At 38.9% G+C, this 16,668-nt stretch overlaps 1 protein-coding gene across 4 annotated transcripts in view; it reads right to left on the bottom strand.

Annotated features, from left to right (window-relative positions):
* Positions 1-3,369: 3,369 nt before the first annotated feature.
* The window catches only part of trip13 (thyroid hormone receptor interactor 13), a 40,063-nt gene continuing 26,764 nt past the window's right edge, over positions 3,370-16,668 (bottom strand). For all 4 annotated transcript variants that reach the window (XM_063069346.1, XM_063069348.1, XM_063069347.1 and 1 more), the window contains exons 11-14: positions 10,187-10,340; positions 9,946-10,058; positions 6,789-6,858; positions 3,370-5,817 (exon numbers count right to left, since the gene is read on the bottom strand). In XM_063069346.1, coding sequence (XP_062925416.1) covers positions 5,713-5,817; positions 6,789-6,858; positions 9,946-10,058; positions 10,187-10,340 — 442 coding nt within the window. In that variant the 3' untranslated portion in view covers positions 3,370-5,712. The remainder of the gene's footprint in view (positions 5,818-6,788; positions 6,859-9,945; positions 10,059-10,186; positions 10,341-16,668) is intronic.

The raw sequence follows: 16,668 nt of genomic DNA, 5'->3' as shown, positions 1-16,668 counted from the left end.
TCTCACCCTAACCATAGACCTTTTACTCTCCTCCCATCCGGTAGGTGCTACAGGAGCCTCCGCTCCCGCACCAGCAGACACAGGAAGAGCTTCTTCCCTGGGGCTGTGACAGTGCTGAACCTCTCATCACAGCGCTAAGCAGTATTGCATCCGTATTGTACTGTCTCAGTACTTCTATATTTGTGTGCTGTAGCACTTTTTTTATTCGCAGTTATTTTGTAAATAACACTATTCTTTGCATTTCTGGTCAGATGCTAAATGTATTTCATTGGCTTTGTACCTGTACTTAGCACAATGACAATAAAGTTGAATCTAATCTAATCTAAACTGGATTCTGAGACTGTACTCTGTGGTCCGAGACTCCCCCACTCGATGTCTACTCTATCTAGGCCTTTCAATATTCGATAGGTTTCAATGAGATCCCCCTTTATTATTCTAAACTCCACTGAATAGAGGCCCAGAGCCATCAAACAGTTCACATTAACCCTTTCATTCCTGGGATCCCAGTTTGTACCCTTTTCTTCCACATTCATTTTCTGCTGGCTTTTATTTTTGTACCTTGGCCGAATAGACAATTGATTATCATGCTGTAAATACACTTCACAAGAAATACTACAGTTATGAACCTGTTACCAGTATATAACCCTAATTGGGTATTAGCCCTTTCAGTTTGCCAAATTAACCCATTATGTTTTTAACATACCCTTTGCCCATGTTAACAATACATTTGGCTGGAGTTTTCTGATCAGTGGCAAGTCATCCATGTTCAGCAGGAGCCTACATGCTGTCTGTACTTACCTTGTGTGGATTCTCCAGTGACAATGGCAAGACTTTGCTGACAAGAGTGGAATGAGGAGCAGAGTGAGCGAAAACAGGTGGAGCAATTGCCACATACAATCCATTTCTCATCATTAGCACAGCAAAGCCTAAGATAGGGCAATGAAATACGCCTTTCCACAGGCAATCACTGGGGAAGTTACACTGCCCATTGCAGCACCTATTAAAGGCATACTGGAAGAGACGCATCCCCGGGGGTGACAGCACCAGGAAAAGTTCACACCTCAGGTGAATTAGTGAATAAAAATAATACAAAAATTATAAATATGTAAACATAAATACATATATATATATACATATATATACACATACATACACACATATATACACATACATACACACATATATACATATACACATACATACATACATATATACATACATATATACATACATACATATATACATACATACATATATACATACATACATACATACATATATATATATATATATATATATATACATACATATATATATATGCATACATATATATATATATATATACACACACATACACACACAGACACTTTCAAGTTTCATACTCAAAGTTCTTACTTATTGGAGCATTCAACCAGCACGTTATTGTCTGCTAGTTATTCAGCTGTTTTGTTAGGATTTTATTTTAATCTATTCGATTACTTACAAGCATTTTAACATATTTTTATATTTCATTTAAAAAAAATAAAAAGAATGTCTTCAAATGTTTATAAATTCAAGTATTGCCAGGATTTGAAAGGCTGAGTTATGGGAAGGTGGTGGGTAGGCTGGAATTGTATTGGGTAGTGCATTGCAGACTGAGGGATGACCTTGTAGATGTGACTGAAGATAAAGTTTTTTAGTCATTTGACTATGATTAAATAAAACATGAATGGCCTTCGGAAGTGTTTCGACTGCTCAGTCCAGCTTTACAAATGTCTTATTGCTTTGTAAACATGCAAAATCCTTTTCTTTTGGCACAAACTAAAATTAATATGGAACAAAAGTTCCTTTACATTTACAACCTCAAGACTCCCTCTAGTGGAGCAATATTGACAGCATTCTTAATTTCATCTTTGGACTCCAAATTAAATTATTCGTAAATAATTTTCTACTGGTGGTTTTTCCACCAGAGAGAAAAAAAATCAAGTATTTCCTGTTTGAGGTTTACTTTTGTACTTAAAAAAAAATCAAAAACTAATTTTCTTTCCAGCCATCCTGTCTCCTCTGGGAACTCTCCATGAATTGTAGCTTCTCGATTGGGTGAATTGTTTTACCTGTTTGGAGATCCGGTTGCCAAAAATCTAACACACGAATACAATGAAGAGAAACAAATGCCTCTCAGGCTCATGGCTTACTGGACCTATTTAACACACAATGGGTAGAGGAATATTTCCAGCAAATATTCAGGGAAGTATATTCCAGCCTTGCAAATCCTTAACTTTAGGCTAGATTGCATTCAAGCTACCAATCAGTGCAAATATCAGGACACTCTGGACTTGCAGAGAACATGTACAGTACTACAACACATAAAGTTCAGATGCAGTTACAGGTATATGTGCAATTGATCAGCTGTGATGTCACTAGATTTTGTGCCAAGTCCAGCTGCACTTCCTAATTGTTGTGAGGACTCACAACCTTTGTACTTAACTCCTCAAATAAACACCAACCTTTTCATTTGAATGGAATTAAAATCCTTCATTTAAAAGGCAATAGTTTGTTTATTGGTTAATATTTTTGGTCAATTTGCAAGGCAGAAGATGAAGTCTTTTAATACAAGTGTTTTCTAAATACTTCTGAATTTCAGACATTTAGAGAACTAGAATATGCATTGATATTATGAACTCTCAGTACCAAAGTACATATGGGTTTGAGCATCAGAGCAATCAAGGTTTGATCTCTGAAGTTAATCTACAGAGGCAAGTTGCCACTAAGATTACTCTGCTTTGCAAGATGGCTCTAACAGTGAGGCTTCCAATTTAGGTTACAGCCAATGATTGCACTATCAAATATACCAGGCATTTAATTTTGGAACCATGGTTTTGGCCAGGGCATAAAGAGTCAGGCCATGTCAAACATAATCTATTCCAAACGCATCTGACATTCATTATCTAATAGTCAAGAGACTTCATTGCATGTAGGTAGCTGGAGCTGTGAATCTTTGCACCATTAGCCCAATGCATTTGAAACAAGTTTGTACTGTTACTAAAGATATTTCATCTGCATATGCATAAAATTAGAGAATGATGTTAATGTTAGGCAACAATGGCAATACAACACAAACAGAATTGGGATCTTGATCAATCATGCAATGACAGAGTGGTGTAACAGGCATGAAGAGCAGAGTGATCTACTCCTATATTTATAGAAACATTAAGAATACCAGGAACCCAAACGGATATTCACTAGATATTGAGCTGGCCTAAATTCATAATTACCAACATAAAATTTGTGAACTTCACTGCAGCCAGATCAGATTGGACAGGCAATTCTAACCAGTCACCAGTGGTATGCTGGGCTAAATAAACCTACACTGTTTTTTGACTTATTTTTATTAACATTATCAAAAATATTAGAAAACAGTCAAATACAAAACATACAATCAGAAACATGCCAAGAGCAATCATTTCAACACCTGCCTATGTTCTATGAAAATATACTGCTGAATATCTTGAAAACAAGTGTTTTAATGGAATAAAATAAGACAACAGATGGAAGTTAATTTCCTTAACATTGCACATAAAAAATTAAAGTTAACTTGTTAAACAAGCATTTCTTCCCGTACATACCATATAGCTTATGAAAAATCAAATTTCACGAACACAAAATATTCAGTTGTGTAAAGTAAAATTAAATTTCTAATTTATTTTTGAATGTTGGTCTGGTTCTCCAACATAATACCGCATAGATAAATACAGTTTATGTAGTTTCACTATCATCTTTAATTACATTTCTAATGATGGTACAGCAATATGGTCAGACAGTATAATGTGTGTCAGTAATTAATTTACTTAGTACAATATTCAAGTAACATCAATATTTTTGGCAACAATTTAAAGATAAACTATGTGATGTACACAAGGCTTGGGATAATTCTAATGCTTATCCTCAAGAAGTTATCTATTGACTAATAAAGAGTGATTACTGCATTATATCTTACAAAGTAAAAATGTACACAATAAGATACAATGAACATTTGTTTAACAAAATAACTGGGAAATCCCTTCTTAAAATCAATGCCCCAGTTACCAAAACCAAAAATTAAATTACATGAATTTGTTGGAGTCTTTTGTTTTTAGTTCTTAAGACTTCAACTATTACACCACAAATACTTAAATCCAGTCAATACGGTAAAACATGCAGAAAATTCATCTTAACTTTGTTATAAAACGTAATATTATTACATTAGTTTTTCCCCATATTCTTAAGTTCAAAACAATAGAACAGAATCTTAATCATATGCAAAATCCAGATTTTGCACAGCACAAGAGTATGAACACAGATTTATTGATATAATTAAAAATATCTCCTGTCTCCCCAAATGTCAATGTTTCTATTCTAAGCGTTATGGTAATGAGATAACTACTCAAATATAAAAGGAATGGAATCTGCCTCTTGATCCAAGGTGCTTAAATTCTTGAAAAAAGTCATTAAGTTCAACTACCAAAATCATTTGGGATTTCCTTTGGTTCGAATGTAGGGGAAATTTTGTGCACAGTTCAATAATTACGTGGTGGTAATAATGTTAGCATGTCCCTACAATTTAACATTAAAGAATCTTTTTGCTTATGGGGAAAATGGGTCAGCCAATCTTTTGGAGGCCAGAAGAGCAATCTCAGAAATAAGTTAATAGGAAGTGCAAAAGAAACTCCTTTACTCAGAGAAAGACTGAAATGTGGAACATAACATGACAATGAGCTGCTGTGATGGGTACAGTAGAGACACTTAACAGGATAGCACTGTGAAAAAAAGGGATAGACTGATAAGAGTTGCAAAAAAAACTCATGCAGAGCACAAATACCACTATAAATACCATCAGCATAAATTAGTGTGATCAATTTGTTTCTACATAAATTCATTATGTTGCAGCACCTCTTAAAATAAGTATATAATCTTAAAATTAATTACCTAAGTAGGTGTGATATGCAATCATACATACTGAGGTGTGACTGGCAAGTGATTTGAGATAACTACATGTCATGGTCCTACCATATGAGTAAATCTATTACAAACTAATAGCTGTCAATGGCTAATGCTTGAAGTAGGTATTTAATAGAGAAAAAACTATTCTAAAAACCACAAGAATTTTTTCCAGAAATGGGAGAGTTAATGTGTGTAAATGCATCTTGCACTGCCATTACCTGAAAATACCACAACACGTTTTTTTTTTAAATCCTTTTCCAAATATTATTGTGGCCCAAGTAGTCATAATCAAGAAATTCTGTTACTTCATATTTTAGGTAATAGTTTATATTTATTTATACATATATATCATTCCTGAATTAATGTAAGTACTGTAAGTACACTAAGCAGAAAGTGAAAAAATGAAATGCTGATAGTTGCTGGATTGGGCAAGCTCATGCAGAGGACAAGCACCAATGCAAAACATTCCTGTGGCCAAACAGTCTGTTTATGCATTGTAGATTCCATGTAGGTTTAGCAGGAGAGGCACATGAAACAATGATTAAAGGAAAACCTCTGGGTCTTGGGGTATGAGGTTGAAAGATTATACCATGTAATTTCAGAGAAACATTGTTTACTAACGTGGAAAGAAACAACATACATATCCGTTACCTCTACTGTAATAAAAAATAAAATGGTGCATATTGAAGGCAATATTACCAATACTTAAAGATAGGTTTTTATGCCACATAAATATACTTGTCAAGAGCAGCACTAAACCTTGCTGTTAATATTGTTTAGGTTTTTCTTTTCTTCAAATTGTCTGTCCACCACCATGGATAGAGCTTCTAGGAACTTCTCCACTGTTACAGATGATGACTGAAAATAAGGTGCAAAAAAAGATAAAAATACAGAGCAGTTCAATACAGAACATATTAACATAACAAACATAATTACTAATGGAATGAGAGACTGATTATTTTCAGAATGTCATAATTTTTGTTTAGTTTTTGTCTGGCAGAAGAATAATGCATGTATTCTGATGGTTGCGTTCAAATGCTGACCCTGGAAATTTTGAAGTCAAACTCACCCCTATACCAATGTCGATTTTTAAAATCTGAAGCAAGCACTTGATATGGACAGAAAATTGCAGACATGTCATTGTATACTGATTGGCAGTTTTCATTGAACCAGGAAACAAATGGAGCCTCCATTGAAGTAGTTGAGGTGGATATGATAATGACTCCATACAAAGGGAGTAGAAGGAAAATTATAAAACTCATGAGGGCACATCACAATTTTCAGTGATGCTTCTACAAGGCAGTTTCACAACATAAAGGATTTCACACCAAAACTGACAATACTGAGAAGCTGAGAATTCTTGATATCCTTGTGTTTAAGAACTATGAATCATATCATAAATATTTTTGATTGCATATTCTGATCAACTTAAAATTTCATGTTAAATCAGAACTGCAGTAGTAATGAAACAAAATATCAGAGAAGCATTGCATGACAAGCAGAATCTATAGAGAGTGAGGAGTTCAATATTACACGTTGCTGATCTATTACCAAAATTCAAACTATAAATTGTGTCACTCTTCAAGGATGTTGCCCGAGGGCTGCTGAGCAACACCAATGCATTTTGATATTCCCCCCCTCCCAATCCTATAGAACCCAAAATATTTTGCTTATATGAATTTAAGAACTAGAAGGAATCACTTCATGGACAAGTAACACCAGAGTCAACTGTATCTAACTACACCTACGTTTCAGGTGAGTATACATATAATATTTACACATCATGTATGCATTCATTAGCACACTCACGAATGGCTAAAGAAACCTACCCGAATGAACAGCGCATGAGCTAGAAAGGGTAGCTTTCGCAAAACTCGTCCGCTAAGTCCTTCACTTTTCCTGAATTTCACAAAAATATGGAAAAATCACCACGATGAAAAGTTTAATTCACACATCAGATCTTACGTAAATGTTGATAGCACATTAGTCACATCTAGAACCTGGTTGTACATTCCTAGCGAGACACAACATCAAGATCTTATAGCAGTATCTTTCTGTGGCTCATTTAATAATGGAAGGGCAACAGCTCCAACATTTGCCTTCAAACTATTGGATAATTTAATCTCAATGTTTGAGGGCAAAAAACTGAAAACTACCCTGCCATGAAGCTTCAATCACAACATGGCAAAGTGTTCGATAGAGTGATATAGGGTTAAGTCACAACCCCTAAATCTCCCAGTATAGGGAGTGAGGAGCAGATGTCAGCTATTTTCATATTTGGTGGTGTGGGGAAATTCACAGGACAATTGCAGAGAATGCCCAGCTACTTAGCCTTCCAACACTGTTTTTAAAATGGAGTATTTTTCCTCTCATGCACAAATGATAACTGGGAACAGAAACATGAGGAAATCTGCAGATGCTGGAATTTCAAGCAACACACATAAAAGTTGCTGGTGAACGCAGCAGGCCAGGCAGCATCTCTAGGAAGAGATACAGTCGACGTTTCGAGCCTAGACTCTTCGTCAGGACTAACTGAAAGAAGAGCTATTAAGAGATTTGAAAGTGGGAGGGGGAGGGGGAGATCCAAAGTGATAGGAGAAGACAGGAGGGGGAGGGATGGAGCCAAGAGCTGGACAGTTGATTGGCAAAAGGGATATGAGAGGATCATGGGACAGGAGGCCTGGGGAGAAAGAAAAGGATGAGGGGGGAAGCAAAGAGGATGGGCAAGGGGTATAGTGAGAGGGACAGAGGGAGAAAAAGAAGAGAGAGAAAAAGAAAGTGTGTATATAAATAAATAACGGATGGGATACGAGGGGGAGGTGGGGCATTAACAGAAGTAGGAGAGGAGTCAATGTTCATGCCATCAGGTTGGAAGCTACCCAGACGGAATATAAGGTGTTGTTCCTCCAACCTGAGTGTGGCTTGATCTTTATAGAGGAGATCGTGGATAGACATATCAGAATGGGAATGGGACGTGGAATTAAAATGTGTTGCCACTGGGAGAGCCTGCTTTCTCTAGCGGATAGAGCGTAGGTGTTCAGCAAAACGGTCTCCCAGTCTACGTCAGGTCTCACCAATATATAGAAGGCCACATCGGGAGCACCGGACGCAGTATTATCACCCCAGCCGACTCACAGGTGAAGTGTCCCCTCACCGGTGAAGGACTGTCTGGGGCCCTGAATGGTAGTGAGAGAGGAAGTGTAAGGGCATGTGTAGCACTTGTTCCACTTACAAGGATAAGTGCTGGGAGGGAGATCGGTGGGGATGAATGGACAAGGGAGACGCGTAGGGAGCAATCCCTGCGCAAAGGGGGGGGGGGAAGGAAAGATGTGCTTTGTGGTGGGATCCTGTGGGAGGTGGCGGAAGTTACGGAGAATTATATGTTGGACCCGGAGGCTAGTGGGGTGGTAGGTGAGGACAAAGGGAACCTTATTCCTAGTGGGGTGGCGGGAGGATGGGGTGAGAACAGATGTGTGTTAAATGGGAGAGATGCGTTTGAGAGCAGACTTGATGGTGGAGGAAGGGAAGCCCCTTTCTTTAAAAAAAGAGGACATCTCCTTCGTCCTGGAATGAAAAGCCTCATCCTGAGAGCAGATGCGGCGGAGACGGAGGAATTGCGAGAAGGGGATGGCATTTTTGTAAGAGACAGGGTGAGAAGAGGAATAGTCCAGACAGCTGTGAGAGTCCGTAGGCTTATAGTAGACATCAATAGATAAGCTGTCTCCAGAGATAGAGACAGAAAGATCTAGAAAAGGGAGGAAGGTGTCGGAAATGGACCAGGTAAACTTGAGGGCAGGGTGAAAGTTGGAGGCAAAGTTAATGAAGTCAACGAACTCAGCATGCGTGCAGGAAGCAGCGCCAATGCAGTCGTCGATGTAGTGAAGGAAAAGTGGGGTACAGATACCAGTATAGGTTTGGAACATGGATCTCCCTCCCGGCACTTATCCTTGTAAGCGGCACAAGTGCTACATATGCGCTTACACTTCCTCCCTCACTATCATTCAGGGCCCTGACAGTCCTTCCAGGTGAGGCGACACTTCACCTGTGATATACTGCGTCTGGTGTTCCCAATGCAGCCTTCTATATATTGGCGAGACCTGACGCAGGCTGGGAGACCGTTTCACTGAACACCTACGCTCTGTCCGCCAGAGAAAGCAGGATCTCCCAGTGGCCACACATTTTAATTCCACGTCCCATTCCCATTCTGATATGTCTATCCATGGCCTCCTCTACTGTAAAGGTGAAGCCACACTCAGGTTGGAGGAACAACACCTTATATTCTGTCTAGGTAGCTCCAACCTGATGGCATGAACATTGACTTCTCCAACTTCCATTAATGCCCCACCTCCCCTTCATATCCCATCCGTTATTTATTATTATTATTTTTTTTTCTCACTTTTTCTCCCTCTGTCCCTCTCACTATATCCCTTGCCCATCATCTGGGTTCCCCACCTCCCCCTTTTCTTTCTCCCTGGGCCTCCTGTCCCATGATCCTCTCATATCCCCTTTGCCAAACAACTGTCCAGCTCTTGGCTCCATCCCTCCCCCTCCTGTCTTCTCCTATCATTTTGGATCTCCCCCTCCCCCTCACACTTTCAAATCTCTTACTAGCGCTTCTTTCAGTTAGTCCTGACCAAGGGTCTCGGCCCAAAACGTCGACTGTACCTCCTCCTAGAGATGCTGCCTGGCCTGCTGTGTTCACCAGCAACTTTGATATGTGTTACTAGGAACAGAAGGCAGGGGAAAAATGTATTCCACACATACTAATCATTTGATAGCTTTTAGAAATCAATCAAGAACCACCAATTAGTTTTGAATTATCCTGTAATGTAATGATTACTATGCAAGTACCTTATTTTTCTTCTATTATCAGAGCATATTGAAAACAAAATTAATTGAAGATGTATGTAATCTTCACAGATTTGTTATATGGCAACTAAGTTATGAATAATACCCAATGAGGAAATATCAGTACATGGAACTCACGCTGCAATATTCTTCAGTGCCAAACTCAACCTTGATACATCATTTTCCAAGAAACTGATCATCTGCAATTCTCTCAGCGTCAGCAGTTGCTGTCTGGGGTAGATGATCTGCCGCTAAAAATAAATAAAACTCTATAAGGTATTTCATCTTGCTGTTATGGTCTAGCCTCAAAAAAGAAATTCACTTTGCAATCTGAACATGAAATGACATGCGTACCTCACGTCAGCTGTCAGTACCATACCTTCATCAATTCTTCCAGACAACCAAGGTAAATTTTAAAGATGGCAGCAGCAGACGGTGGCCCAATGTATTGCTTGATATCTGCTCGGTCCACGAAAGCCAAATCTATCTTTTCTGTGATATTTGATGTTGTTAGAATTACCACATTAGGAAATCTGAGCAAAAGAATGAAGGTGGGAGAAGAATGTGGAATCTTTTAGAGAGAAATGAACAACTTGAGAACAAAAGCTTTATTACACTTTAATAGCACAGACATAGAACTTAAATGGAAGAAAGCTATATCCTAAAGTGTGGAGTTTGTGGTTACACCACAAAGATCATGTGTCAGAACAATTTTACCATTATTTGCCTCCATCCCCAAATAAGCTGATAGAGGGTGAAATGCACATAATGGGTCAATCATTGCTAAACTTATTTATTTTTAATTGACTGGAGATATCATGTTTAACTTAGTTACAAAGCACTTTCCATATTTTCAACTACTTAATTAGAAAGCTTAAAACACTAATAGCAACTTCTACAAAACTAAAATACATCATCACAATTATCAGAAAGATTAGTTCATCTACAAAAGGATTTATTCATAATTAACTTCATACCTACATTCTCACATGGGCACTTATACATGTAAACACGAGGAAATCTGCAGATGCTGGAATTTCAAGCAACACACATCAAAGTTGCTGGTGAACGCAGCAGGCCGGGCAGCATCTCTAGGAAGAGGTACAGTCGACGTTTCGGGCTGAGACCCTTCGTCAGGTCTAACTGAAAGAAGAGATAGTAAGAGATTTGAAAGTGGGAGGGGGAGGGTGAGATCCAAAATGATAGAAGACAGGAGGGGGAGGGATGGAGCCAAGAGCTGGACAGGTGATTGGCAAAAGGGATATGAGAGGATCATGGGACAGGAGGCCTAGGGAGAAAGAAAAGGGGGAGGGGGGGAAGCCCTGAGGATGGGCAAGGGGTATAGTGAGGGGGACAGAGGGAGAAAAAGGAGAGAGAAAAAAAGAATGTCTGTATATAAATAAAGAATGGATGGGGTACAAGGGGGTGGTGGGGCATTAGCGGAAGTTTGAGAAGTCAATGTTCTCGCCATCAAGTTGGAGGCTACCCAGACGGAATATAATGTGTTGTTCCTCCAACCTAAGTGTGGCTTCATCTTGACAGTAGAGGAGGCCGTGGGTAGACATATCAGAGTGGGAATGGGGCGTGGAATTAAAATGTATGGCCACTGGGAGATCCTGCTTTCTCTGGCAGACAAAGTGTAGGTATTCAGCGAAACGATCTCCCAGTCTATCCACGGCCTCCTCTACTGTAAAGATGAAGCCACACTCAGGTTGGAGGAACAACACCTTATATTCCGTCTGGGTAGCCTCCAACCTGATGGCACGAACATTGACTTCTCAAACTTCCGTTAATGCCCCACCTCCCCCTCGTACCCTATCTGTTCTTTATTTATATACATACATTCTTTTTCTCTCTCTCTCTCCTTCTCACTATACCCTTTGCCCATCCTCTGGGTTTCCCCCCTCCCCTTTTTCTTTCTCCCTGGGCCTCCTGTCCCATGATCCTCTCATATCCCTTTTGCCAATCAACTGTCCAGCTCTTGGCTCCATCCCTCCCCCTCCTGTCTTCTCCTATCATTTTGGATCTCCCCCTCCCCTTTTCAAATCTCTTACTAGCTCTTCTTTCAGTTAGTCCTGACAAAGGGTCTCGACCCAAAACGTCGACTGTACCTCTTCCTAGAGATGCTGCCTGGCCTGCTGTGTTCACCAGCAACTTTTGTGTGTGTTACTTATACATGTGCCTGGTTTGTGTTTAATTTTTCTTCATTAGCAAATAACTCAAGCAACTTTTCGCCATTTAACATGTTGCTCTGATAGTTCCCCACTCACACAATCTGGTTTTGTGCCAAAATTCATTGTACCTGACCACTCCACTATTTTTATTTCAGAAAACAAGATTTTCACTGACTTAAATATATGTGCCCTGAGGAGCTAATACAAGGGTCATGATACTAAAGTTGGTAATCCAGTTCAGGCCATTCAGTCCTTAAAACTTAACCACTGCCATCCTTTTTTTAAAAATCAATATGGCAAATAATTTATTTCCTATTCTTAATTTCCTTCCACTACACCATCCTTGTCATATGCTAAAAAATGATGGGCTGTAGGATCATGCAGCAATCTTTACATGACAAGTTTGCAATCTCTGCCCAGGCACCAAAGAAGCCAGGTAGTACAGTTTATTATAGGTATTTTTATTGACGTATTTTATAAACAGATACACATAAGAAAAAAAACAAAATACTCCCTTCATTTCTGCAGATCTAATTTAACCCGATTCAATAATTCAATGTAATTATCTTTAAGGATTTTGTCTGCGGGTCTCCTAATTTCTACGCCTAAATATTTAAATCCATTTAAGCACCACTGCAAGGCTTTGACTAGGTTCTTAATGTTATCATCCTGTATATTAGAAGACATGACTTCACTTTTTGAAAGGTTTAATTTATATCCAGAAGCAGCACTGTATTTTTGGAAACATTGTATAAGGGAGGGTAATGACTTTTCTGGATCAGACAGGAAAACTAAGAGATCGTCTGCGTAAAGGGCTAGTTTGTGTTCATTTGAGCCAAATTTAATGCCAGTAATGGTGGGATTAGTACAAATAGCAATAGCAGCGGCTCAATAGCTATTAAGAATAGCAGCGGAGCACTTGGACAACCTTGGCGGACTCCTCTGGATAGTGGGAAGGTACCCGACAGGACTCCATTGGTTAGAATTTGAGCTTTAGGACCGGCAAAAAATGTTTCAATATATTGAATAAATCTCTCTCCAAAACTCATTGCTTTAAAAATTTGCAAAAGGAAGGTAGGTTCTATCCTGTCGAACGCCTTCTCTGCATCCATCGACATTATCAACATGGGATTATTTTGCATATGAGCCTCTTCCATTATGTGAAAAAGTCTCCGTACATTATCAGATCCACGTCGATTTCTCACAAAACATGTCTGATCAGCATTAATGATTTTAGGGATAATGTCACCTATTCTTAACGCAATTAATTTTGATAAAATCTTGTAATCTGAATTCAAAAGACTAAGGGGCCGATAAGTACATTTTTGACGGTCCTTCTCAGGTTTTGGCAGTAATATTATTGTAGCCATTTCCAGAGAATTAGGCAAAGGGTCAATATCACAAATGACCTGACTTGGTCCAACCAAGCAGAGCTCACTGCCAAGAAGGCCCGCCAGCGCCTTTACTTCCTGAGAAAACTGAAGAAATTTGGCCTGTCCCCTAAAACCATCACTAATTTTTATAGATGCACCGTAGAAAGCATTCTTCTAGGGTGCATCAGAACCTGGTATGGAAGTTGTCCTGTCCAAGACCAAAAGAAGCTGCAGAAGATCGTGAACATGGCGCAGCACATCACACAAACCAATCTTCCGTCCATGGATTCACTTTACACCGCACGCTGTCGGAGCAGTGCTGCCAGGATAATCAAGGACACGACCCACCCAGCCAACACAATTTTCGTCCCTCTTCCCTCCGGGAGAAGGTTCAGGAGCTTGAAGACTCGTACGGCCAGATTTGGGAACAGCTTCTTTCCAACTGTGATAAGACTACTGAAAGGATCCTGACCCGGATCTGGGCCGTACCCTCCAAATATCCGGACCTGCCTCTCGGTTTTTTTTTGCACTACCTTACTTCCCATTTTTCTATTTTCTATTTATGATTTATAATTTAATTTTTTAATATTTACTAAGTTTAACTATTTTTAATATTTTTAATATTTAATATTTGTAATCCAGGGAGTGTGAAGTGCAGAATCAAATATCGCTGTGATGATTGTACGTTCTAGTGCCAATTGTTTGGTGACAATAAAGTATAAAGGAAGTTTTATTAATCAGTGCCTCCTTGAACATATTTGTTAAAGGGGTTAAAAGCTTATCTGAAAAGGCTTTAAAGCATTCAGTTGGAAAGCCATCTGACCCCAGAGCTTTATTGTTCTGTGGAGACTTCATAGCACCAAGAACCTCTTCAGATACATCAGAATCAAGGCAATCTTTATCCTTAGGATCTAACCTGGGCAGATTTAATAAGTTCAAGAAACGTGTTGCTTTAGTATTTTCTACATCATGATCTGTCTTATATAGCGCTTCATAAAACTTTCTGAATTCTTGATTTATGTCCTGTGGGTTAATGAGGGATCTGCCATCATCCGTACAACAGATTGGATAAATCTATCTGTCTCTTCCTTTTTTATTTGCCAGGCTAGTAACTTACTAGTTTTGTTTCCAAATTCGTAATAATGGTAGTTAGTTCTGGCCATATCTGTCTCAGCTTTACTTGTACATAAATTATTGTATTGAATCAGTTTTAAAGTCAGTATATTAAGTATTTCTTCACTTTTAGTAAAAGCGTGTTCACTTTCAAGATTTCTAATCTCTTCCTCTAGGGATACAAGAGTTTTCCTTTTCTCTCTTGTCTTATGTGTGCGTAGGAAGAAGAATTTGAATTAGTTTCCATAAATAAATCAATGTGACCGTTCATAAATCTGAGAAATTCAGGATCATTAAGCATATATGTTTTAAATCTCAAACTATAAGATGATGACTGAGTAATATCCATCCTCCAAGTCACCTTTATTGGATTATGGTCAGACAGTATAGCTGGTAGGTAGGAGCATTCAATAACCCTGGATACCATACTTTAGGATAGTAAAAACATATCAATTCTAGGATAGGAGCAGTGGACATTTGAAAAGAAGGAAAAGTCCTTTACATTTGGATTAAGTTGACGCCAAATATCGCAAAACCCCAGAGCCTTCATGCCCTGATCCAGGACAGACTCTGCCCTTGAACGATTAAGAGATCTTGGTGTAGATCGATCCATAGCAGGGTCTAAGACCAAATTAAAGTCCCCACCAACCAGACAGTGGTCTAAAGCTGTCATAACTTTTGATACCAAATCATTTTTAAAAAATGGGATCATCATGGTTGGGGCCATATACATTCATCAATGTGACCCTGTTCATATTTAGTTCACAATTAACTAAAAGTCTACCGTTCTTGTCTTTTTCTGTTGATATTAATTTAAACCTTACGTTTTTATTAACGAGTATAGCTACTCCTCTTGCTTTTCTGGTAAATGAAGAATAGTAAACATGTCCAACCCAATCCCTTTTTAACTTTATATGTTCTGTATCAGAAAGGTGAGTCTCTTGTATAAAACCCTATATCAGTGGAATGTCTCTTTAAATATGTAAGAATTTTTTTCCTCTTAATTGGAGAATCAATCCCCCTTACATTCAAGGAGATTATTTTAAGTTGACTAGTCATGCCTTAAAGAAAAAAATAATAGATACCTCAGAGCAAAAAGATAGTGCAAGAACTGTAAGAATAAGAGTAATTAAGAGACAGAACCATACCATATCCCCGTATGAGACCCAACCGTTGACGCCAGCTAGAAAAAACATCCCCGGTGGGTAGGCTACTCTCTCTAAAAATGCAAGGGTTCTCAACAGTTACAGAAAAATATAGTGAGCATTAAACCACATTAATTAAGAATTATAGCTTCTACAGCCTCTAAAAGAGTACTATCGATGCCTAGGAACGTGCACATAATATCTGGCAAAGCAACTTGAACAGTACTCAGACCACAACATACAAAAATATTTAGTAAAGGGATCACCGCGAATAAACAACATCTCAAGGCACAAGTGAGAGATGAAATGTCATCAAAAATTAAGGAGACGCACTTTCCACAATAGCCAGGTGGGAAAGTATCCATATTGCGAAACTTACTCGTGACCTCATATCAGTCATGGCAGTACATCCAATAATCACTTAAGAGTCACTCAATGTATAGAGCGCTTAAGCATCATGGTAACCTGACCGTAGCGCACGGAGCGAGAGGACTATTAGTCATCATTGTCAATAACTTTCAAAAACTCCATTACTGCATCAGGAGTAATAAACCACTTGGTGACTCCCTTATGCATAATCCGAAGTTTAGCTGGATAGTGCAGGGAATAATCAATGCCCCTTTCCTGTAGGGTCTTCTTAACCTCTTTGAAGGTGACCTTATAGCGTTGCAATCTCGGACTACAGTCGAGAGATATGTAAATTCTATTATTTTCATAGTGAATCACTCCTTTTTGCCTGGCCAGACGCATAATCGTCTCCTTGTTCTTAAAATTGGGGAGCTTTGCGATTATAAGTCTCGGTCTCCGTGAGTCGTCACCACTGCTGGGGAATTTTCCCAGGCGGTGGGCTCGCTCGCAGGTGATGGGGGTAGGAAAGTTTTCAACGCCAAAAATTTCTGATAGGATTCGTTCCAAAAATCCAGCTGCATCACAACCTTCAGCTTTCTCAGGGAGATTCAGTATCTGAATATTGTTCCGCCTACTCCTGTTTTCCAGGTCGTCCACCTTGTCTTTCAACAATTGCACCTCTTTCTCCAATTACTCGACGTGCATGGT

The sequence above is a fragment of the Mobula hypostoma genome, chromosome 17 (assembly GCF_963921235.1).
Source record: "Mobula hypostoma chromosome 17, sMobHyp1.1, whole genome shotgun sequence".
NCBI lineage: Eukaryota > Metazoa > Chordata > Chondrichthyes > Myliobatiformes > Myliobatidae > Mobula > Mobula hypostoma.
Note: the sequence above shows the minus strand (reverse complement) of the source record. Positions and strands in the feature narration are given on the sequence as shown.